The sequence below is a fragment of the Astyanax mexicanus genome, chromosome 4, assembly GCF_023375975.1.
Source record: "Astyanax mexicanus isolate ESR-SI-001 chromosome 4, AstMex3_surface, whole genome shotgun sequence".
In the NCBI taxonomy this organism is placed as follows: Eukaryota; Metazoa; Chordata; class Actinopteri; order Characiformes; family Acestrorhamphidae; genus Astyanax; species Astyanax mexicanus.
This window is the reverse complement of record NC_064411.1, coordinates 36,016,622-36,041,416: the sequence shown is the minus strand read 5'-3', so window position 1 is coordinate 36,041,416 and position 24,795 is coordinate 36,016,622. Positions and strand designations below refer to the sequence as shown.

Here is a 24,795-nt window from a genome sequence, read left to right as displayed (position 1 = left end):
GTCAGAAAAACACGAATAGAGCAGGAAACAGGGCAAGCAAAAATCGAGGTTGGGGTACACGGAAAAAAGGTAATACACGATGTAACAAAATAGAGATCAGAGAAGCGTGTTGTAAAGCTGGACGAACAGAACAATACTCAGCAGGGAGTGAGAGTTCTGAGAGAGCTTAAATAGTGTGTAAAACAGGTGTTAGTAATTAGGGGAATTGCTTCCTGGTAAGGTCACATGACCACTAGAGTCTCTTTGTGGTGTGTTCTGGGTATTGTAGTCTTGTGGAGCAGAATCGCAGATAGAGCTGATTGTGGGAGAAACACCAGCGCTAACTGCGCCAGGCGTGACAGCTACACTGAGAAAACATGAGTGTTCCAGTAAGCCAGGGATATATTAGCTAGCGGTTTGTCCCACATAGCTTATTTTAACATGGTAAACACGCAGAATAAAGTCTGATTTACACACCTCTGAATGACAAAAAAATCTAGAGCTTAGAGCGGTTAGCAGCTAATGCTAATTACTGCGCCAGCAGTGCTAGCTGAGGTTAGCAGCAGGCTACAGGCTGATGATACTCAACTCTGAACGTAGCATGGTTAGCGACTAATGCTAATAACTGCTTCAGCCTCAGTGCTGGAGAACTAAACAGAAACTTCAGCAGAGTGGCTTTACTGCTCCTTACAACCTGACTGGTAAAATTCATACATAAGGCACACTGTCGATTTTGAGGAAAATTAAAGGATTTTAAGTGCACCATATAGTGTGAAAAATACGGTATTTTAATATTTTAAGTGTAATTATTTTGAGTGTAATTATGTCATGTGACCCCTAGATGGTATTGGAAGTGTCTACATATGAGGCCAAAGGGTAAATGATTTTTAAAAATATATGCATAATAATAATAATAATAATAATAATAATAATAATAATAATAATAATAATAAAAATATATGTATTATGTATCATGGTGCAGAGAAGCAGAAATGTAATGTCCCCATAGAAATGTAATGTCCCCATATGAGGACGTGGGGAGAATGCAAGAGATTAATATTACTATAAAATATTACTTAATTAACTGGGACAAAGCAGGTTTATCAAATTAACTGATTATGCTGAATGATTATGATGCACTGAAGAAATGCAGATGCTGTCAGACATTCTTGCACTGTGAAAAATGCAGAAATGTCCAGCAGGTGTCAGTGTTTCACACCTCACAGCCCACAGCTCTGCTCTGAATTAGTCCATGGTTTCTGTCAGTATTGTGAAGACAGCCATAAAATCCATGTACCAGTATGTGTGTGTGTGTGTGTGCCTGAGCGTTTCCCAGTGTGTGTCTCTCACTCCAGTGCATGGACACTGCCTGCTTTGATCTTTCAGACAACCCCCTGCTGTACAGTCGAGTTAGTGTCACCATCAGCGTTCTGGATGTCAATGAGTTCCCCCCGGAACTCTCCCACCCTTACGAGGCGTTTGTTTGCGAAGATGCAAAAGTAGGCCAGGTAAGTGTGTGTCTGTGTGGTTGTGTGTGTGAGAGAAAAAGAGAGGGAGAGAGTGTATTTGAGAGAGAGAGAGAGAGAGAGAGAGAGACAGCAGCTGAGAGACAGACAGATATAGAGAGGAACGAAGGAAAAAAAAAAAAACAATAACACCAGGAAGGAGTTGTTGGAATGGAATGAAACATACAGTGGCTTCAGTTTCTAAATCGGTTTCTCTGATTTTGCTATTTATAGGTATATATTTGAGTAAAATTAACATTGTTGTTTTATTCTATAAACTACAGACAGCATTTCTCCCAAATTCCAAATAAAAATATTGTCATTTACAGCATTTATTGGCAGAAAATGAGAAATAGCTGAAATAACAAAAAAAGACGCAGAGCTTTGAGGCCTCAAATAATGAAAAGAAAACATGTTCATATTCATAAAGTTTCATGAGTTCAGAAATCAATATTTGATGGAATAACCCTGGTTTTTAATCACAGTTGTCATGCATCTTGGCATGTTCTCCTCCACCAGTCTTACACACTGCTTTTGGGTAACTTTATGCCTTTACTCCTGGTGCAACAATTTAAGCAGTTCAGCTTTGTTTGATGGCTTGTGATCATCCATCTTCCTCTTGATTATATTCCAGAGGTTTTCAATTTAGTAAAATTAAAGAAACTCATCATTTTTAAGTGGTCTTTTTATTTTTTTTCCAGAGCTGTGTAACCTGGTGAAACATAGAAAAAACATAGAAAAATGATGATTTCATGTATTAAGAAAAATAAATTATCCAAACCAATCTAGCCCTTTGTGAAAAAGTGTTTGCTCCCCGATAAACAAACTGAGATTAATCACACTTCAATTTGACCTGTAGAATCAATAAATTACTTAAATAGAACCTGTCTGACAACATGAAGCAGATAAAAGATCTCGAAAAGCTCAAATTATGCCCCAATCTGAAGAAATTGACAAACAAATGAGAAAACAAAGTCATTGATCATCCATCTGTCTGGAAAAGGTTACAAAGTCATTTCTAAAGCTTTGGGACTCCAGCAAATCACAGTGAGAGCTACTATTCACAAATGGAGAAAACATGGAACACTGGTGAACTGTTCCCCAGGAGTGGCCGGCCGACCGAAATCATTCTGAAAGGGCATGGACAACTCATCTATAAGGTTTACCAGACAATCCTAAAGGAGAATATCCGGCCATCTGGTAATGACCACAAGCTCAGGCTTACTTGGGTTCTGCAGCAGGACAATGCTCCAAAGACACAAACAAGTCCACCTCTGAACGACTTAAAAAACTAAAATAAAATACGAAGGTTTTTGAGTGGCTGTTCATGCTGGAAATCCCTCCAATGTGGCAGAAATAAAACAATTCTGCAAAAAAAGAGAGGGCCACAAGTCCTCCGCAGAGATGTCAAAGTTTAAATTATCATTGAAAAAGTGTTTTTTTTATATATTTACTCAGGTTATATGTGTCTCCTCTCCTGGCAAGAGAGAGAGAGAAAGGACTGAAACAGAAAATGCAGACACAAATAGATACACACAAATAGAGAAGAGAGATATACTAAGAAAGAGGAAGTGTGTGTGTGTGTGTGTGTGTCTTCTGAGGCAGTGCTGCTGTTGTTCAGGGTGTTGTGGGTAAAAGTGTGTGAAACGTACCTTGATCTCCTCTTTTCTTGCTGAAAGAGTGGCACTCTCGCAGAACTATCAGCGACCCCCTGAGCCCTCCCTTCACACAGCGCCGACAGCAGCTCCGCTTCAACCAACTCCTAAAAAAGAATCACACTGCCGGAGAGAAGAACTCCTCTCCTCTGGAACCTGATTTACAAACCCAGACACATTATCACACACACACACTGAACCGTCACACCCCTTTGCTGGCTCTGCTTTAGGGCTATTGCACTTAATATATTAAACATAATTACTTCATTTTAATGAGCGTATGTTCCCAGCACATATGCTCTACACATTTATTAGTATAAGTATTGTATGGGGACAGCTTTTCTCATAAACAAACTCAGTTGCCCAGTGCCTAGTATGGAAAATTACGCATATCCATTCATGAATTTAAGGCTTGTAGCACATAAAAAAAAGTAGGGATGCATTTTTTTAAAAGCATTTACCTCTTTCTCTTGTAGTTTTGAGTCCTTCTTACATTTTGGCACCAACGATTTCAAGCAATTAAAAATGTTAGGTGTTTCTTTTTTGCATTTATCATGCAGACCTGTCTTATGCCTGAATCAGACTACACAAATTTAGCTCAATTTTGACCCGATTTTGTCGGAGCCGACAAATCATCCGAATTTTAGTGTCACGAGTGATAAAGGTCCGTGCTGTATGACATAGTCAAAGAGCAGTCATTTGACGTGAGTGACGCCGTCGGAGCGTCCGAAAAAAGACTAGCATGTTAGAATTATTTGTATTTTATTGCTGAGTTTGACTTGCTTGATAAGTGTTGGCAAAGTAACCCCTTAGAACCCCATGTGGTGCTGTGAGCTGTTGCTCAATAATGGTTCTTGATTCAGTGTCATCTGAGGGATTGGATTGGAGATACCTGGTCTTTAGCTCAGACTTTCTCTTGTACTTGCCCTTTATGCACTGAAATTCCAGCTGATTGCTTGAATGATTTAATAAAAACACAGCTCTGGAAAAAAATAGGAGACCACTTAAAATGATGAGTTACTTTAATTTTACCAAATTGAAAAGCTCTGGAATATAAGCAAGAGGAAGATAGATGATCACAAGCCATCAAACCAAGTTAAACTGCTTGAATTTTTGCACCAGGAGTGGCATAAAGTTATCCAAAAGCAGTGAGTAAGACTGGTGGAGGAGAACATGCCAACATGCATGAAAACTGTGATTAAAAAAAGCAGGGTTATTCCACCAAATATTGATTTCTCAACTCTATGAACTTTGTGAATAAGAACTTGTTTTCTTTGCATTATTTGAGATCTGAAAGCTCTGCATATTTTTTTTGTTATTTCAGCCATTTCTGCAAATGAATGCTCTAAATGACAATATTTTTATTTGGAATTTGGGAGAAATGGCTGTAGTTTATAGAATAAAACTAGAATAAGAATGTTAATTTTACTGAAACATATACCTATAAATAGCAAAATCAGAGAAACTGATTTAGAAACTGACTGGTCTCTTAATGTTTTCCAGAGCTGAGTTGTATATATTGTGTAGTCAAAATGAATAATTTTTAATTATTTTAATAATAACTTTTTAATAATACAAATAATGATGTACATTTATCAATAGAGGACATAGAAGTTAAGACAAAAACACAGGGCATTTTTTGACAGGGCCTAAAGGAGGCCAACGGAAAATAGTTGTGATAGAGGAGCAAGGGAGGGGAAGAAGGAAATGAGGTTAGAAGTAGTTAGTGTGTTAGAGGTGTTAGGAGAGTAAGTGCTCTTTGAAGAGCTCTGTCTTAAAGAGTTTCTAAAAGATAGCGAGAGATTCTCCTGATCTGGTAGTGGAAGGTAGCTTGGTCCACCATTGGGGAACTCTGTATTAGAACAGTCTGGATTGATTTGCCAGGAGGTAACATAGACCTTTGGGAGTGAATGCAAGTAGGAAGGAGCCTGTCCTGTCATCAGCTTGTAGGCGATAGTAAGAGCTTTGAATTTATAATATGAGCAGCAACTGGTAGCCAGCGGAGCTCAATAGGCAGTGGGTTGACATGTGCCCATTTTGGCTGGTTAAAGACCAGTTGACTTTACCTATTTATTTATTTATTATTTTTTTACGTCATTATGAACCTTAAATTGACCCCCTCCCAACTATTTCCTCAATGTGCTACAGGCCTTAAACGCAGGAATGATTGTCTATTAACAAATAAAATCAAGTTGACCAAACAAAACATGAACTATGTTGGTGTAACCGGTCGTTACAGATGAAAGAATCTGCGTTGTGTTTTTACTGGGTTTTAATCTGATAAACAGAAATAAACAGCCTTTAGCTCTGGATAGGTTGGCACCTCTTTTCTCCTCTCCACTCCACTCTCTCCATTACACATCATGTACAAAAGGGCACATATTCAATATTTACATGAATTAGATTTACAGGCTCACACGCTAATAAACTTAATTACAGAGTAACAGATGTATAGCTTAGCATTTCATAGGTTAAAACATGCTCAAACTAGCACAACTAGCTTAGCCATTAAGCCGCTTAGCCTAACCGCTCTTTAAACTTTTTTTTAACACAAATAAAATAAAATCTCCTCATACCTGATAGAAATAAACAGCCTTTAGCTCTGGATAGGTTGGCACCTCTTTTCTCCTCTCCACTCCACTCTCTCCATTACACATCATGTACAAAAGGCACATATTCAATATTTACATGAATTAGATTTACAGGCTCACACGCTAATAAACTTCATTACAGAGTAACAGATGTATAGCTTAGCATTTCATAGGTTAAAACATGCTCAAACTAGCATAACTAGCTTAGATATTTAGCCGCTTAGCCTAACCGCTCTTTAAACTTTTGCAACGCATATAAAATAAAAACTACTGACACCTGATAAACAGAAATAAACAGCCTTTAGCTCTGGATAGGTTGGCACCTCTTTTCACCTCTCCACTCCTCTCTTTAGTTAGTATAAAAACATATAAAAACAGGGAATAATTATTTTGCTAGTTAGCCTGCATGCTAGCATAGACCATGTGCTGTAGCATTAGCAGTGCACACACATTATTCTATAATTTATAATATATTTTAATGCACAATTGTTGTTGTTAAACTTGGGGACATATATAGAGCAATTAAAAAATAGAGTTTTATGATGATCTTATAGTATAGGATTATTTTTGGATTAAAATCAGAGCACTTTCTGACACCTACTTCTCCATTTCACATCATGTACAAAAGGAAAGAGGCAGGGTAGGGGGCAGTGTTGGGAGTAACGGCGTTAAAACTAACGGCGTTACTAACGCAGTTACTTTTTTCAGTAACGAGTAATCTAACTAATTACTCTGACTTTAACTATAACGCCGTTACCATTTCCGACACCCCGTTACTGCACGTTACTTTAGCAGCTCTATGAACTTTTTTTTTAACTTCACTTTGCCCTGGTTAACCTCCCTGTTTCCGGTGAACTTGAGCTTCTGGCCGCTGTGCCTGTGGTTTGGCGTGGTGAAGTGAGGCACAATTGTGATGATTTGCGTGCTCTAATTAATTCAGTGATCGCCGTGGACAGCCCAAGTTCAGAATTAAGGACGTTAAGCACCTGACCCGAGGACCGACCCGAAATCGGGCTCCTATTTTTATTTTATATAAAGCTCTGGTGTGATAATCACAATGTTGCTAAGTAACCAATTATTATTGTTCACTAAAGCGAACGAAATAGCGGAAAGTGAAAAAACATTTGTGTTAACTGAATCTAATAAAAACGGTAATTCAAAGGAAAAAACATTACTATCTCGAACTGTGTTTTGTGTTTATAAAACTAACTAAAACAAACTGAAACTACTGATAAAATACCCTCATTTTCGTGTTTAATTTATTTATAAGCGCTGTTGTACAGCGGAGTTGTACAGCGGGCGGTGTTGTGCCGAGTGCGCAGCACCTCGTGGTCCGTTAGTTCTTGTGTAAAGCGCTCGCGCTAGCAATCCCACCCTAAAAACTTACTGAACAGAAAAAATAAAAACAAAATAAAATTAAACTATAATAAAAATGAAAAATGTAATCACGTAGCTCTGGGCGCACGTGAACGCCTGCGCGTTTGACTTGCAGCACTGTGTGTAGCTGTTCTTAAAAATAATTTAAATTAAATAATAGTTCTATGCTTCTATGTTACAGTGTTAAATAACATAATTCTGATTATATTTCGCTCATTCAATCAGCCCGAAAACAGACAGTTTATGGGGCGGTTCGGGTCGGGCTCATAATGACAGTTTATGGTTAGGGTTGGGTAGGGCTTGGGCAGAACGTGCACGGGCTCGGGCTGGGTCGGGTCGGATTTTTGGGCCCGATCTAAGCTCTATTCCCTTTTGGTGAAGCTGTTATATTAATACCATTTTAACGGGCATTAAATTGTTGTTTTTGTCCATTATTTTGTTTTGTTTATATATACATATTTCTTTTGAGTGTGGCTTGGTTTGTTTAATTTCATCCCCAGACGCGTTTTTACGCTTTTTTCAGTATTACACGTTTTAGTAATTTTCTTTGGTTGTGTGCAGAATTTCGTTTAGTTTTTTTGAAATTTGTTAGATTATATTTTTGTCAACATTTTGGGTTTATTTTCGTTTGTTATTTTCCTAATAATAATAGTAAATGCATAATTGATTTCCTTTTTTTTGACGGGCGAATAATAAAAAGTAACGCAATAGTTGGTAACTACTGGTAACTAATTACTTTTATAGTGGAGTAACTCCGTTAGTAACTCAGTTACTTTTTTGAAGAAGTAACGAGTAACTATAACTAATTACCTTTTCAAAGTAACGTGCCCAACACTGGTAGGGGAGGAAATATAAGAGGGGGAAAGGGGAGGAGCCATCCCAACCTAGCCACTCCATATTAATATAGGCAAACATAAGAAGAAGAATTTTGGGGAATTCTAACAATAAAACACACATATATATATATATATATATATATATATATATATATATATATATATATATATATATATATATATATATATAAATTTGAACTCTGTTGCATTGGGTTCTTTCCAAATGTCATAGGACATGGATCTAATATCATGCCCAATGACTTTTGCCACATCCCATACGAGCAAAGGAACAGTATATATAGTGCATGATCACCATCATAACCAACAGTGACAGCCTCAGGAACAAATTTACACTCAGCTGCTTCACTTGTTTGATAGATAGCAACATAACTCAGATCCCAGCACTCTGTGGGTGTTCTATCACTCCAAGAGAGAATATATCCAGGTGTCGTCGTGCACTGACACTATTCCTCTTGACACGTGTCAGTCTTCTCAGCGTGCATGCACTTCGGAGTGTCTAGCCTTTGATCCGCGCAGCGGGACGCTGTTCTGAGCGTCCTGCTACTGCAGTGTCAGCGCACCACCCAATGGATTACAGATCATTAGATCAGAATCACTTTTCTCTGTGTTGGGTAGTTAAAAAAGTAGGAGTTCAGTGAAAACAGAAGACACGTTTATTATCTATGCAGTATTATCTGCTATACAGTATTACTATCTTACACCCTGCCAAGAGTCTATGCTCATGCCTTTCGCCAACACAGTTAAAATAGCGTCAGAGTTAAAGAATATAAAATATTTCCACCACTGGATGTGGTAGTCTGAAAGTGAGGTGTGTTCAGGTAAATTGCTTGCGTATATCTATCTTGGCAATGGAAAACACAGGTGCTCCACTGACTGATAAAAACCCTGACAACAGTCACTCGTCAGACGTTCATTGCTATCTTGGCAATGCAAGTGTGCTCAAAGCACACTCAATATGTGTGTATCCCTGCATGTTATACACACACACACAAGGGCAAAGTGGCAGAAGTGCACAAACCCAACTTTTACATCAAAAATAAACAGAATACAAAATAAAACAACATTCCTGTTAATGACGTGCTCACGCACCCTCACAGCGTGAACACAGTGTGGTCAGTTTGCTCTGCTTAGAAAACTAAAAGCGCTGCACCTTTAAAATAACAATCTGCCAAAGTCAGAGCACACCTGGCTCTTAAAGGGAATGGCAAGTGACACACCCATGATTACTTAAGATAATTATTTCATTTCTTTTGCACATTTCAAGCCACGCAAGGCTCACTTTTATGCTAGCTAAGACAGACAGCTGACAGCTCGCCTATACTTCACTAAAACAGGGCCCTATGTTATAGCTAATTTTCCATCGTGTTCTATGATTGTTATTAATAACCTTTACTTATACTAAATGCAAATAATAAAGGCACCTCTAAGCATCCTGTCAGCACTGATTGCACTGATTGTTTCCCCTTTTTTTATTTATTTCACATTTTTCCCTATTTTCTGATGCAGCATTGAAACGACTCGGTTCCGATACATCAACTCACAGATGCCTTGTGCTGATCAACATCATCCTTTGGAGCATTGAGGGGAAAAAAGCGCCACCTACCGACCCTGAGAGAGCAAGGCAAATTGTGCTCTCTCAGGGCTCCGGCAGCTGTTGACAAGCTGCATGACCATTTTTGTATTTTCCAACTAAATAGATTTATTAAGTTTATATCAAAGTCTTGATATACAGTTGACTTACATTTTACCAATTACCATCTTCACATATATTGATGGCAGATTTACACAGCAGCACAGTAAGCTGTAATTTGCTCCTACGGCCTTCAGTCCTGAGGCCAGGCCCTTTACCAAATCATGGAAATGCATTCTCAACCCCAAAAACTTTCATGTGGCTAATGAAATTAAAAAGCTTTGGGCATGGGCATGACAAAACATACCTTGTTTGTTTTGTTTTGTCTTAATGGAGGAACAAGCTTTGGATTTAAGGCTAATATGTGTCGAATATTTAATATTTCTGACCTTTTCACCCCTCAGCACTGAAATTACATTTCTGTTTTCTTTATTATGTGCAGGTGGTTGAGATCCTCAGTGCAACAGACAGAGACATGCCTCATGTAGGACACCGGTTCTTCTTCAAATCTCCAAGAGACGTCAGAAATAGGAACTTCACCATCAGAGACTATGGAAGTAAGTAACATTCATGTTAGTATTGTGTGGAGTGACTAAAATATTAACATGAATCTCAGAGAAGATTTCATGTTTTCTGCTTCTTTGCCTACAGTATATTAAATGGATTTATGCAAATGATGTCTATTCTGATTGGCTTGTACTGTCTTGTACTCCCCTCAGTACAGTAACAACACTTCATACTACTATATTAGGGACATTAGGGGAGCTAACCAGCTGCAAACTAAAGAAGCAATCATGGTTCATGGCTATGACTTCATAATTTTTTTGCTCTTTTTGTGTCTTTATATCGTCGCTGTCCAATGAAAAACACTTATCTCTAAAACAGCAACTTTACAGGAGAGAGAAAAAACTTGTAAACTTTCAATGGAAGTCAATGTAAAAAGAGTTTATTTCAGGTCATTTTGAGGAGTTTCTATTGGTCCGTTCATCAAGAAATTTTGGCACAGTGTAAGGGACAGTTTCTCTGTTCAAATTACGTATTAAACTAAAAATCGACAAAAATGGAAAAAAAGTGTTTTTCATAGGACAGCGAGGATATGTTCAGTAAATAAAAAAAATAAACATAATAACGAGAGTAAATTTACAATGATATGAGCCCTTTAAACCAAATTAGCCCCGTGCCATGTGGTAGACGCATCCCACAAAGCCGCGTCTGATCCGTCCGTACAGCTGCTCGCAGCTTTTCTCACCGAGGTTGCAGCACCCCGAGCGCCGAAGTTTCCAGCGCTCTGTAGTATCGTCCGCTCTGATCCAGAGAGACAGGGTGACTCAGGGCGACGCATGGCGAGCGAGCGCAAGGTGCATCGACGCCTCCCGCCCTGTCAGGAGAGATCGGCCAGCAGCCCAGGTGGAAATAACCCCCCGCGACGGGGTCGGTCACCTCACCGCTCCAGACTGGCACGCCTCCATGTGTCAAGCTAATCCTTAAAAAACACCAGCTCTGAGACCTTTGCCACCCGGGTGGTCCACTGTGGTCACGGTCTCCAAAGCATGTTCAGTTTCTTGCAGCTCAGCTAAAAAAAAAATGACACTGCTGTGTGCTTTAGTAGTGATATTAACAATGCTAATTGTAGTGATTAGTAGCATTATATTAGTAGTAGCAATAGTGATAGTGGTGTTGTTGTGCCGATTTCAGCATCCCCGCCAGGAAAAGCACCTCCTCTCGGGAGCACGCACGTATGTCTTCTTGGCTTTAACTTTTTTAAATAAATGAAAGTACCTAAGATACTGTTCTAAGCTACTCTGACTCCTATGAAATAATGAAAAATTGTCATGTCACCTGCAGCCTCTCTCGTGAGGGGGTGCTTTTCGTGGCGGGGGTGCTGAAATCGGCACCATAGTAGTGCCTAAATCTGCACCCCCGCCAGGAAAAGCACCCCCTCTCTGCAGTGCTTACGCACCGTCTTCTTGATAAAAGCGCTTTGACTTTACTTAGAAATATGCTCTGAGAGGGGGTGCTTTTCCTGGGGGTGGTGTTTAATTAATAAACAGTGGCAGTACTACCATAGCTGTTTTTAACTCATTAAATTAAATTTTTAATTTTCTATCTTTTATGCATTGATTGTTTTGCTCTATTTGATTTCTATTGTATGGTATTGATGATGTTGATGATGATGATGATGATGATGTTGATTATTTTACTATGTATTTTCATATTGTGTTTTTTTTTTTTTTTTTTTATGCAATGTAAAGCGTCTTTGAGTATCCGGAAAAGCGCTATAAAAATAAAATGCATTATTATTATTATTATTATTATAGCAGTAGTGTTAGTATTATTTATGTTTATATTTTTGACTAGTATGAATAGTGATCGGGGTAATGGTCATGGTGGTAGTAGTTGTAGTGTAGTAGTGGTAGTAGTTGTGGTAGTATTACTGGCAGTAGTAGGGGTAGTGATAGTGATAGTAGCAATGGTGACAGTGGTATTAATAAAAGTAGTATTAGAGTTACTAGTAGTTGTGGTAGTGTTAGTATTATAAAAGGATCAGTAGGGCTATTGATATAACTGGTAGTAGTAGTAGTAGTAGTAGCAATAACTGTAATTGGTCATTGTTGTTGTAGTACTAATGGTACTATTAGTAGTATTAGTAGTATTATTGACAGTATTGAGAGTATTATAGTAGTATTGACAATAGTTGTACTAAAATACCAGTTTTGTGAGTGTTAGTAGTAGAAACAGTAGCAGTAGTAGTATTGACAACAGCGATACTAAATATCAGCCTTTTGTGTATTGGTAGTGGTGGTAGTAGTAGTAGTAGTGTTTGTAATAGCAGTAGTAGTATTAGTAGTAGTATTATTAGTAGTAGTAATATTGACAACAGTGGTACTAAATTGCAAGCTTTGGGAGTGTTATTAGTGGTAATAATTGCAGCAGTATCAGTAGAGTTGTGGTGGTAGTAGCAAAATAAATTGTCATAGTAATAGGGTTATAGAGAAGCAGTGAGCAGTTAAGACACTACTAATAGTAGTAATAGTGGTAGTTCTAGTAGTAGTAGCAATATAGATACATAGACAGTGGTGGTGGTGGGAGGAGTGATCTAGTAGTGTGGCAGGTGTGGTAGTAGTATTGAATAAAATTATTGGTATTACTAGTAGTAGTGGTACTATTTGTAGTATTTGTAGGATACCACTAGTAGTAGGGTTAATGTTATTCATAGCAGTTTGTTAATAGCAGTAGTGGTGGTATAATCAGTTGAACTAGTGATAGTAGTAGTAGTAGTAGTAGTAAAAGAAGTAGCATTGCTATTAATAGCACTGACTGTAGTAGGAGTAGTGATAGTGATAGTAACTATAGTGACAGTATTATTATTAAAAAAGCAGTAGTGGTGCTACTAGTTGTAGTTTTAGTATTATGTATGACCTAGCAGGGCTATTAATAGTACTGGTAGTAGTAGTAGGGAGTGTTAGAAGTGGTGGTAGTAGTAGTAACTGTAGTAGACATTGTGGTGGTAATAAGATAATTACTGTAAGTAGTGTTTGTATATTGTTTTTAGTAGTAGGAATAGTTACATTTGAGGTATTAATGCTAACATTAGTAGTAGTGGTAGTAATATTATTACTTGTACCAATAGTTATAGCAGAGTAGTAGTGCAAATATACTGTAGATAGAGGTAGTTGAGGAGTGATCTAGTAGTGTGGTAGGTGTGGTAGTATTAGTACTACTACTACTACTATTAATAGGAGTAACAATGGTAGTCGTGCTGGTGGTGGTGGTAAGTCGTACTAGTGTAGTGTTGGTATTAGTAGTGGTACTGTAGTAGTAGTAGTAATAGAAGTGTAGTAGCTCTATAGGTAGAAATATGTATTTAAAGCAATGTTATTAGTACTAAAGAGTGTTAGTAATAACAGTATTTTACATTACGTTCATTATTATCATTGATATGATTACTGTTTTATGTTTTATTGCAGATAACACGGCGGGGGTGGTGACGAGGAGAGCAGGCTTCCAGCGGAGAGAGAAGAGTGTGTATCTGGTGCCGGTGGTGGTGGAGGACAGTGGTTATCCTATCCAGAGCAGCACGGGGACGCTGAGCGTGAGAGTGTGCGCGTGTGACGGCGAGGGGTCCGTACTGTCCTGCAGCGCCGAGGCTGTTTTCCTGGCCATGGGCCTCAGCACCGGAGCGCTGGTGGCCATTCTGCTCTGCATGCTCATTCTGCTGGGTAAGCAGCGTTCAGATGTGATAACTGACACTGACACAGAGAAGGAGAGAGAGAAAGAGAGAGAGAGAGAGGGAGAGAGAGAGAGAGAGCTTGAGTTAAAAAGATGTGTTCCAGAGTACACTGGTAGCGGTTATTCTAGCTGCTGATGCTTTGCAGCCTCCACACACCAGTGAAACACAATATAAACTTTATTTTTTGACCACTAGAGGGCACTGCAGTAGAAATAATAGATTTAACTGATGGCGATGTGAAACTGGAACAGAAGAAGAAAAATGTATAACGCTTTCTTAATTACAGTCACAGCTTTATTTAGCCAATTTCTCACGCTGCTTCTTGCCTTTAAAACCTACAGTATTTAGGTCTAATTTATTGCCCTTGTGAGTTGAATCCCTCCCTCCCTTTCTCTCTCTCTCTCTCTCTCTTTCTGTCACTCTTACCCTACCTTGCTCTCTTTCCTGTCGAGCTCTCGGTTTCTGTTGTTCTCTCATTCTTTCTACTACTCTCATTTTTTCTTACTTATCTTATTTTTTTTCCTCTTCTGCCCCTTTCTAAGTCATTATCAGTAGTAGTAATGCCAATAGCAGTAGTGATAGCAATTGTAGTAACAGTAGTAGGAGTGGTAGTAACAGTATTCATAGCATAGTAGTAGCAGATGTGTTACAGTAGATGTAATGGTCTTAGTGGTAGTAGCAGTAGTTGTAGTAGTTGTGGTGGTGGTAGTAGGAGTAGTGGTAGTAGTTGTAACAATAGTAGTAACGGCAGTAGTAAAAGTGTAACAGTAAGAGTAATGGTAATAGTAGCAATAGCAGAAGTAGTAGTAGTGACAGTAATAGGAATAACTATAGTACTAGTTTCATAGTAGTACTGGCTGAGGTGATAGTGGTGGTAGATGTAGTAATAGTAGTAGTAGTAGTAGTAGTAGTAGTGACAGTAGCAGTGATAGCAGCGGCAGCAGTAATAGTAGTTGTAGCAGTATCAGTAGGAGCAGTAATAACAGTAGTAATGCCAATAGTAGTTGTAGTGGTGTAGATGCAGAAATTGTAGTAGTAATGGCAGTAGTGGTAGTAACTAGTAGCTGATAGTACAAGTAACACCAGTAGTGGTGGTAGTAGTAATGACAACCATAGTGGAAGTGGTAGTAATTTTAGGAGCACCAGTGACATTAGTAATAGTAGTAATAAAGGTGACCATGGTAGTAGTAGGGGTGGTAGTAGTAGTAGTAGTAGTAGTAAAGGTAATAGTAGTAGTAGTAGTAGTAGTAGTATATGAGATAATAATAGTAGTGGAAGTCATTTTAGGAGCACCAGTAAAATTAGTAATAGTAGTAATAAAGTTGGCCATGGTAGTGGTAATAGTAGTAAAAGAGTAGTGGAAATAGTGAGTATGGGTAGTAGTAAAAACAGAGCAAATAATAGTAATAGTATTAAAGGTAATAGTAGTAGCAGTAGTAGTAGAGGAGATAGTAATAGTAGTAGGATTAGTAGTAGAAGTATCAGTAGGAATAGTAGAAGCAGTAGTGGAATACCTAAAGATAGGGGTAATAGTAGAGACAGCAGAAATAGTAGTAGTAGTACTAAAGGTAATAGTAGTAGCAGTAGTAATAGAGGAAATAGTACTGGTAGTAGAAGTAGTAGTAGAAGTATCAGTAGGAATAGTAGAAGCAGTAGTGGAGTTAGTAAGGGTAGGAGTAATAGAAGCAACAGCAGAAGTAGTAGTAATAGTAGTAGAAGCAGTAGTGGAATACCTAAAGATAGGGGTAATAGTAGAAAAAGCAGAAATAGTAGTAGTAGTAGTATTGAAGGTAATAGTAGTAGCAGTAGTAATAGAGGAAATAGTACTGGTAGTAGAAGTAGTAGTAGAAGTATCAGTAGTAATAGTAGAAGCAGTAGTGGAGTTAGTAAGGGTAGGAGTAATAGACGCAAAAGCAGAATTAGCAGTAGTAGTAATAGTAGTAGTAGTAGTAGCAACAGCTGATAGTAGTAGCAGTGGTAGTAGAAGTCTTAAAAGTGACCATGGTAGTAGTACTAGTAGTAGTAGTAGTAGTAGTAGTAGTAGTAGTAGAAAGTGTATCGGAATAATAGTAGCAACAGAAACAATAGTAGTAGTAATCTGTCTTTCTCTCTCTGTCATCTCTCACAAAGATAAAAACTGTCTTCAACTGTCTTTGAGAATCATGTCAGTTTTGAAAGATGTCTTGTCAATCCAGGGAAGGAGCTCCCAAAAAATGTCTGCTCTGGACACTTCCTGTGATTACAAGGTCATAAGTGCAACCCATTTCTCACCAACCAATCTCTAGAAAAGCATCAATTAATGTTGTGACCTTCCCACAAATAACACACTTGCTGTCTGCAGATATGTGAGGTATTACCGTTTTTTGTAAGAAAAAGGTTAATACCTCAAGCATGACAATGTCAAATTCTCAATTTCATTTTTACAGGACAGGTAGCCAACACTCTCTTTCATTCTTCTCATTCTTATTCCTTCCAAAGAGACATATTTGCACTTTGGCCTTCCCCTGTTTGGGGAAAGGGTCTTGAATACAGATTGCACTTTAATGTGGAATGGGGGGAATTTCCATTAGCGTGCCAAGCATGAACTCATGCTTGCAAACCCAATACATGTAAAGTGTTGGTAAAGGCTGTGGCCAGCGACGAGTAGGCTGGAGATGTCGAATTCTAGATTCTATAGCAAATGTTTATTTAGATTTTTTCAGTATTCTTTCAATATTCTCCCAAATATGCCCAATGAAAATTAATTAGATTTGCTGAATTGCCTCTAGGGTGTATTACTGCTTTGTAACTTGTGATGCTAGATAGACTCCAGGCCCGGTAGAACCCCTGGCAGATCAACCATATACAAAATACTTGTGTTGGACACACAGATGGAACGTGTCTTAAGTCTTTAACCGCATCTGTGCCTCACAGTCTTGCACAAGTAGTGAGCTGCCATCACTGCAATGCCTAAGAAGCAGTGAAGGTTCAGGGCATTGCTCAAGGGGCCAAGAGTGGCAACTTGTCAGAACCGGGCATTGAACCCATAAGCCATGAAGCCCAGAAGAGCACTGAGGGTTAAAGGAAGCCAGGGAAGCAGTGAGGGTTACTGGTCTTGCTTAGTGGCCAACAGTGGCCCTGCTCAAGGCTCCAACATTGGGTATCAAACACCCAACCCTGCCATAAATACTCTTATATGAAGTATCAGATATTCTGCCATTGGAATAAGATGCAACTTTGGCTCAAAGGTCTATTGAAGAAACAGTCTTGGAACCTAAAGGGTGTTGATTTGATTTCTTGGGACCTGCAAATGGTGGGGATGTCGACAAGGCAGTGAAGGAACAGTGGTTTCACCTCCCTCAACTGCTCAGGTTCAGGTTTGCCTACCACACCTGTGTGCTATATGCTCATTCCCATGGACAGGATCATGTAAAGCTTAAATTCAGTTTAACTTGCTACAGTGTGTGGCTTATGTTTGAAAAAGATGTCTGTAAATAAGTTAAATCCTCTTAGAAGATTCTGTCAGCAATTGAAAAATGTTGATGTCTGTTTGTTGTGTTGCAGTGATGGTGGTTCTATACGTGTCCATGAAGCGGCACAAGAAGAAGGACACCCTGATGTCCTCAAAGGAGGACGTGCGGGACAACGTGATCCACTATGATGACGAGGGCGGCGGCGAGGAGGACACTAACGCCTTTGACATCGGGACACTGCGCAACCCCAAAGCCGGGATGCGGGAGTCGACGCCACCGCGCCGGGACGTACAGCTGGAGGCTGAGCCTGTCCTCAACCCCGAGGACACAGAAGACATCCGGGCATACATACAGCAGCGTCTGCAGGAGAACCATGCAAGCAGTACAGCGCCACCGTACGATTCCCTGGCCACGTACGCCTATGAGGGCTCGGGCTCGATGGCTGACTCTTTGAGCTCGATCGAGTCCTGGGCGCTTGAACCCGAAGAAGACTACCGGTCCATTCAGGACTGGGGGCCACGGTTTAAGACTCTTGCCGGAATCTTCAGCCAGAGGGAGTCGTCTCAAGGTGCGGAGAGACGCCCCGAAAATAGAGGCAGCCAGCCGCCGGCGGAGGGATCAGAGGAGCGGCCGGACTGATGTGATTTTATTTTTCAGCTGAGCTCTGTGAAAACGCCTGGAACGTTATTGATTCCGAGCGGAACGCTCCAAGACTCGCTACAGCAGATGCAAAGGCATGTGGTGTGTTTTTCCCCCTACATGCCTCCCTTTGACCTATTTCTGTTTTTAACTCATTTCAGTATAGTCTTTTTTTTCTTTTTTGTCTTGAAAGTTGCACTGACAGACAAATCCTTCCAATTGCATTTTAAGTTCGGCTTTACGTTTGTACTTGTCAGAACCATCGGGGAAAAAAAAATCCCTTTTTGGGGATTCTAAGACACCGCTTTGATATGAAAAAGTGCCTCAAAAACAGTTTTCTCGTTTCTTCTCCCTCAGTTATAGACTCGTTCCTGGATGCCGAGGAAAGGCAACAACACGCTGTAGCTCATTTCAAACTTGTTACAGAAAAAAGAAAGAATAAAAATCAACAAAAATAATGGACCAAATGGACGAAATAAATAAATAAATAAAGTTCAAAGCCCTCCGTCACTCTCTGTAATTTTCCAGGCAGATTGCTGATGTCTCGTTAAAAAGCCGTCCAAAGGGAGCACGGGAGCGCTCCACGCCTGCTGTTCCACCACGTGGGCCGTTTCTACAAAACTTGTGTCTGCATTGAACCAAGCGTTTTGAGTAATAAAGTTGTTTGAGATAAGATCTGCTTGTCTTTGCACTTTTTTTACTCGCACAATGCAACATTGGCGACTTTAAGGCCTGGCCAAAAAAATATATGCTTCCTGGTGATTCAATCAGAAATTATTAGCAAACGTATAGCAGTTAAATCCTATAATAGTAAGTCCACACTTCAGGTTTTTACTTTAAAAACTATGTGAATGCCACACTTTTCATCAACTTGATAAACCCAAAAACAGGACCCTGTGGGACATCACAAAATGTTCAGCCTTAACACTTTATTTAAAGGATGCCTACATAAGGCTTCATAACACATTCATAAACATTGAATAATCTTTATACTGTATATTTCACAATCATAAACCACATCTACTAAGTCTTGCTTTCTCCCTCAAAGGTGTTACTGGGACAGCGCCTACCTGTTAAAATATATGTTTTTCAGCTTAAATTAAAGTGAAGAAGGTATGTTTTAATCTATATTACTCTAATAAAGCCTCCCATAGGATGTAGAGGTTATAAGACAGATGCCCATTTTTTTTATGATTTAGTGGCACTCAAACTGAAGTGGTAACGCATCTCTACCTCAAAGCATATGGAAACATACTGAAAAAATGCTAGCCGACAAAATAAAGCTGACCTAATGTCACAAATTCAACTTTAAGTCCTGACCATAAAAAAAAGTTACATTCAAGTATTGCTTTATAAATGCATTATTCAGTATTAATCTATGTGTTATAAAGCCACTATGTTGGAACCTTTTCAACCTTTCAGTGTTACCAAATATTTAAAACTCTGGATTTGTCATATTGTTTCTGCTGGAAAAGGTCCGCTTATGGAAATAGTCTTCCAGCTTTCTTCCATTTTTGAGTCCTCTACTCAAATCGAGATTAGGCACCAAGTTTCGCTTGTATACCAGCGACAATTTTTTTTGTTGTCTCAGTGTTATTATGTATGCATTGTCAGTGACATCGTTAACATGGACAATACTTTCCTGTTGGAGGCAAATCAAGCCACTTTGCCGTTCACATTACTACCAATGGAAGTGGTTTAAGCAATTTATCACCATTCTTCTCTGAGAAACAATGTCTCTGTTCACACTTGTACATTAAGTACAACAGATGGACATAGACTTGAATTGATTTTTATAATACATGTTGACGTCCACAATATACTCTGACCTCTGTTTCTTGTAACTCCATTGCGTGAAGGCCATTGAAGCCTATCAACTAATTCACAAAGGGTCACAATGACCATTGTGGTGACCATGAAGTCTCTGAAGCCCTAATAGCCCTAATAGCTCCTCTGGGAGAACGTTAGGCTGAAAATCTATTGGTCTTGCGCTTCAACCTTCACCTACAGCGGTGGCCCAAAGGTTAGAATGTTGGGTTATTGGTCACGTGGTTGTGGGTTAAGTACCCAAATCTGCCTAGCTTCATCTATTGGCCTCTTGAGCCAGGCAAGAACCCTTTCTGCTCATGGGGTGCCATAGAATAAAATATTATCAATGTTTTATAGCAGGATAGTAAAAATAAATAAAGAAACAATTGTTAACATTTAAAAAGAAGTCCAGTCAACATTGTATTTATTTAGAAATATGCCTATGAACAAAGGAACCAGAAGTAGTGTGTAAAGCATCAATATGCCTGGAATCTCGACACGGAGTTGTAGAGCAGGAGTCGGAAACAGGCGGCCAGAAACATCTGGACCGTAAGGTTGTTTGAAGTATAATGAAGAATAATGAAAAAATAAATAAATAAAATGCTCCTCTAGTGAGCTTTTGTTTACATTTCTCCCCTGTCTTTCTGTTGCACTTGGCGTGACTTTAGTTTCCACCTGTTGTTTTTTTTCTGCTCCGTATCTCCTTATAAGCGTGATTTTTCCAAGTCGTGTCTCAAAATTCACTAGCCGGGGCAGCGGTAGTGTATTGGGCCATGACCCTGACGACACGCATTTGATCCCGCGTGAAGAGCGTTTTTTTGTTTTTCCTTCTTCTTGGGTTTACCTACTTTGAATTCAACTGTTCTGCAATTGGGTTCAACAACCCTCTGGGCTGGAGAGCTTCTAGTCTGTAGTACTCCATCCCATTACACTTCATTTTCCAAGTTTACACACAATGGCTTGGAAAATATCTAAAATATCAAACTTAATTGCCGACCCCTGTTGTAGAGGTTCCTAATGATGTCCCGCAATAATCCATCCCATGCAGCTTACATATTTTCACACAGTTTCTGCAGATTTTGCAGTAGAGGTGGAGTGCTATTGGTGCATCCAATAGCATTCCTCACATTTTTAATCTGGAATAGGCCATGGCCATGGACTAATATCGGGGTCTTCAAAGTAAGCTTTTAGGACCCCAGCAGTATGTGGATGAGCAGTGTACTGGAATATACTTTCAGTCAAAGTAGGGTCATCGGTTGAAGGACGTCATCAACATAGAATTTATTCCGTTTGTATCAATTCAATTCAGTTTTCATGGCCAATGTTACAATCCAGTCAGTTGCCCAGAAGCTTTACAAGAAATGGTCTGGACTCCAGATTAGGGAATCGAGTGGTACAAACACAAGAAGGCTCTTAGTGTTGATCTGCAGAGCAGCTCTGGTTTCACAGGCTCCCAGTAAACATACCCACTATGATCCCAATCTCACCATTTGATGATTGTTGAGTGTGTTATTGGTCTTCTGATAAAGGTCACAGTGCTGTCCTTACATAGATGATGTGCTATCTAAAAAAACAGAGATTCTTAGGGATCCCTAGAGTTGTAAATTAGGGTTGACCAAAAATCTTGACATTCCTAAGAACAGCGTATTTAAAACAATGAAAGACATGATGTCCGTGATTACCGTAACTGATAACTGAAAAATATATACACAAATTGGTTTGTACACTGATATGATGTTAATCCCATGTGTCCCATGACTTTTACCCTTTCTATGGAAGAGTTGACAGAGTTGCTTGTCTGTTTGCATGGACAATTTGAGTCAAAAGCCACCGTGTTGTATACCCTGGGTCTTAATGCCTTTCATGACATATGGTATATACGCAATGCTGTGGATCAGTAATGGAAAGTCTTATTCATCTGGCAGCCACTATCAAACTCTGACAATTCAGATTCCCTTCCCTTGGTCAGTGTTCAGCTTTACCCATAAGAGAACACCTCACAACATACTGTATATTGTATGGGTGTGGGCATTCCCTCAGGGTTCACAAGGGCATGGACAACTCATCCAGGAGGTCACAATAGAACCAAGAACAACATCTAAAGAACTGTAAGTCTCAGCTGCTTTTGGTCAGTGTTAATGATCCAATAATAAGAAAGAGGCTGGTCAAAAATGGTCTCCATGGGAGAGTTCAAAGGCAAAATCCACTGCCGAACAAAAAAAAAACACAAAGGTCCATCTTACATTTACCTATAATCATCTTAATGATCCTCTGGTCTTTGGGAAAGTATTCTGTGGACTTACGAGACAAAAGTAAAAACATGTTTTAAAGGTGCATACCCCTGCTACTTCTGGCGTAAAACTAATACATAATTTCAGAAAAAGAACATCATACTAAATGTAAAACATGGTGGTGGTAGTGTGATGGTCTAGGGCTGCTTTGCTGCTTTAGAACCTGGACAACTTGCTGTAATTGATGGAACCATGAATTATGTTCTCTACCAGACAATTGTGAAGGAGAATGTCTGGCCACAAGTTAGAGACCTTAAGCTCAGGCTTACTTGGGTCCTGCAGCAGGACAATGACCCAAAGCACACAAACAAGTCCACTTTGGAATAGTTTAAAACAAAAACTAAATTAAGGTTTTGGAGTGTCTTAGTCAAGGTCTAATTGAGATGCTAAGGCATGACCTTAAACAGGGCGTTTATGCTTGAAAACCCTCCTATGTGGCTGAATTGAAACAATTCTGCAAATAATTTGAAATTAAGATGTGCTTGTTAATCTGAAAAATGTAAATATGATAAAAAATGCAGAAACATAAGCATAGCTGCTATTTTGGAAACTCACGTTCTGGCAGGCTTAAAATGTTCCAGATCCATCGCCTTTACCAGTTACAGCCATGATTGGTAGGGAATAGGCCAAAAGTAATGAAAATGGCTCAATAAAGAAATCAGCTATTCGCTCCAGCACACTGACCTGGCTGTACGATCGTACTATTGCAAATGTGTTTCAAATAGACCCATCGACCCCATTTTACAAACAAAGACGAATGGAACTCAGACGAGACTGCCGATGATTTGCGCCATTCCATTTACATTTCAATCCTCATCTCCCCTTCAGGTAATCACCTTGTCTTGCATTTCTGCGGAAGAGCATTCCTTCATTTCCCACATCTTATTTCCAGGTACAACCTGTTATCCCCCTTCTTTCCTTCCTTCCTTCCCCACATCCCGGAACACTCTTCTTATTTGTGGACAAGTCTATGCCTCTGGTTTCATAACCCCCTTTAAAGTGCTATCTGCAAATTTAAACTTAAATGTCAAGTGGATTTCAAATGTCAGATGGTGCATCAAGGTTTATTATAATGAGGCAGCTAACTTCCCTCTCATCTCAATAAAACCAGAGATAATTACAAGCTTCTGAAGGATCTCGCCTCCAAGAAAAGGATAATAATACGGTGCTGTTCACACCATTCCAAATTTGATTTGCTCCTGTAGAAAAACACACAGCTTTCGCCCGAAACGAGGCACGGAGACGGGAACTCCAGAATGCCAAGAGGGAGCACTTTATCTGAAGGCTAACTTCATCGGAACTTCGTGACTCATCGCATTAGCAGAGAATTATCATGTGTTTTCAAAGTGATAACTAAGTTTGAAGAGTTTTGGTCACTATTCACAGGATGACATGAGATGTTTTATTCAGTAGACACTGTAATTATTGCATAAGGAGCCCCAAGCTGAAGTAATTACACTGACATGCCCACAGTCAGGAAACTGGAACTAGTTATTGTGTTCCATGATTTTTGCCACGTCCAATGGAAGCTAAAGAACTCTGTATGTGAGGTTTTCTTCTAATGCACAATTCTGGCGCCAGAAGTGTTAGACCATCAAAAATGTTATGATGAAACTGGCACTCATCAGTATGCACAGTATACATAAAATTGCTTATTTCTAAACAATACTCAACTATTTTGAGTTATTTGAACATTTGTGGGCACATATACATTTCAACTGAGATCTTTGAGTTGAACCAACTTATAATAACTGAGTTAGGCTGTTGCCATTGGCAGCTTCTTTTCCATTGGCTTCTGTCACAATCGATTTGCATACTGGGTGTGTCCAACAGTTTCTGACTAACACTCACCATCAGTGTGTAGTGATTTTCCCTAGGCTACCTTAGAAATAAATCAAGTTCCCCCTTTAGTTGTAATAACTTGATGTTTTAATTGATGCTAACTCAAGTTTTTATTCCCCAATACTTAAAAAAATTAAAGCAAACCAGCTGCCTTAAAAAAGTAAAATAAACTTAACGTATCCAGTCTTACAGTATAACAAAAACAAAAAAGTTAAATCAACTTCCCCTTTAGTTGTAATAATGTGATGTTCTAAGTTATGCTAATTTAAGTTTGCATTACCCATTACTTAACTTTTTAAAGGCAACCGGTTTTCTCAATTTTTTAAAAAAGTAAATTCAACTTATTCTGTCTTACATATATGGCTGTACATACTTATGTGTTATTGTACAAACTTATGATGAACAAAATGAGGTATTATTTACTGTCATGTCTGGTGCTGAAAGCGCTCCCATGTCCCCCACATCCAGCTCTATCTGCGATTCTCACGCTTCCAACTACAATACCCAGAACGCACCACACAATGACAATGCACTCACTCCCGATCACATGACACATCACATGACACCACCAGGAAGTCCCAAGTACTGATTTTCCCTTAGTATTTTAGGACCACGCTTACTCTCACACCTAGCCGAGTATCTGTTTGGTTCATCCTGCATTACAAAGCTTTTTCTCTCCTGTTTTTGTTTTCTATCGACTGGATTTTTGCCTGCCCTGTGATACTGCCTGCCTGTGTATGAACTCTGGACTGTCTCCCGTTTATGGTATGGTTTCTCTACGCTGTGTCCTACTGGTATTGACCCTGGCTTCGTTGACTACTCCTGTTTGCCTTCTAACTTTCAATAAAGATATTTTATTGTATCCGCACAAGTCTGATTCCTGTCTGGCCCTGACATTTTTTAAATAACTAAAATATAAATAGTGTATTCATAGGAA

General features: G+C 39.2%; 1 protein-coding gene across 1 annotated transcript in view; it reads left to right on the top strand.

The window, feature by feature from the left end:
* Window positions 1-18,591, top strand: part of cdh12a (cadherin 12, type 2a (N-cadherin 2)) — a 133,172-nt gene extending 114,581 nt beyond the window's left edge. Inside the window, exons 9-12 of the mRNA XM_049478519.1 lie at window positions 1,366-1,487; window positions 10,037-10,151; window positions 13,563-13,814; window positions 17,369-18,591. Coding sequence (XP_049334476.1) covers window positions 1,366-1,487; window positions 10,037-10,151; window positions 13,563-13,814; window positions 17,369-17,916 — 1,037 coding nt within the window. The 3' untranslated portion in view covers window positions 17,917-18,591. The remainder of the gene's footprint in view (window positions 1-1,365; window positions 1,488-10,036; window positions 10,152-13,562; window positions 13,815-17,368) is intronic.
* The last annotated feature ends 6,204 nt before the right edge of the window (window positions 18,592-24,795 follow it).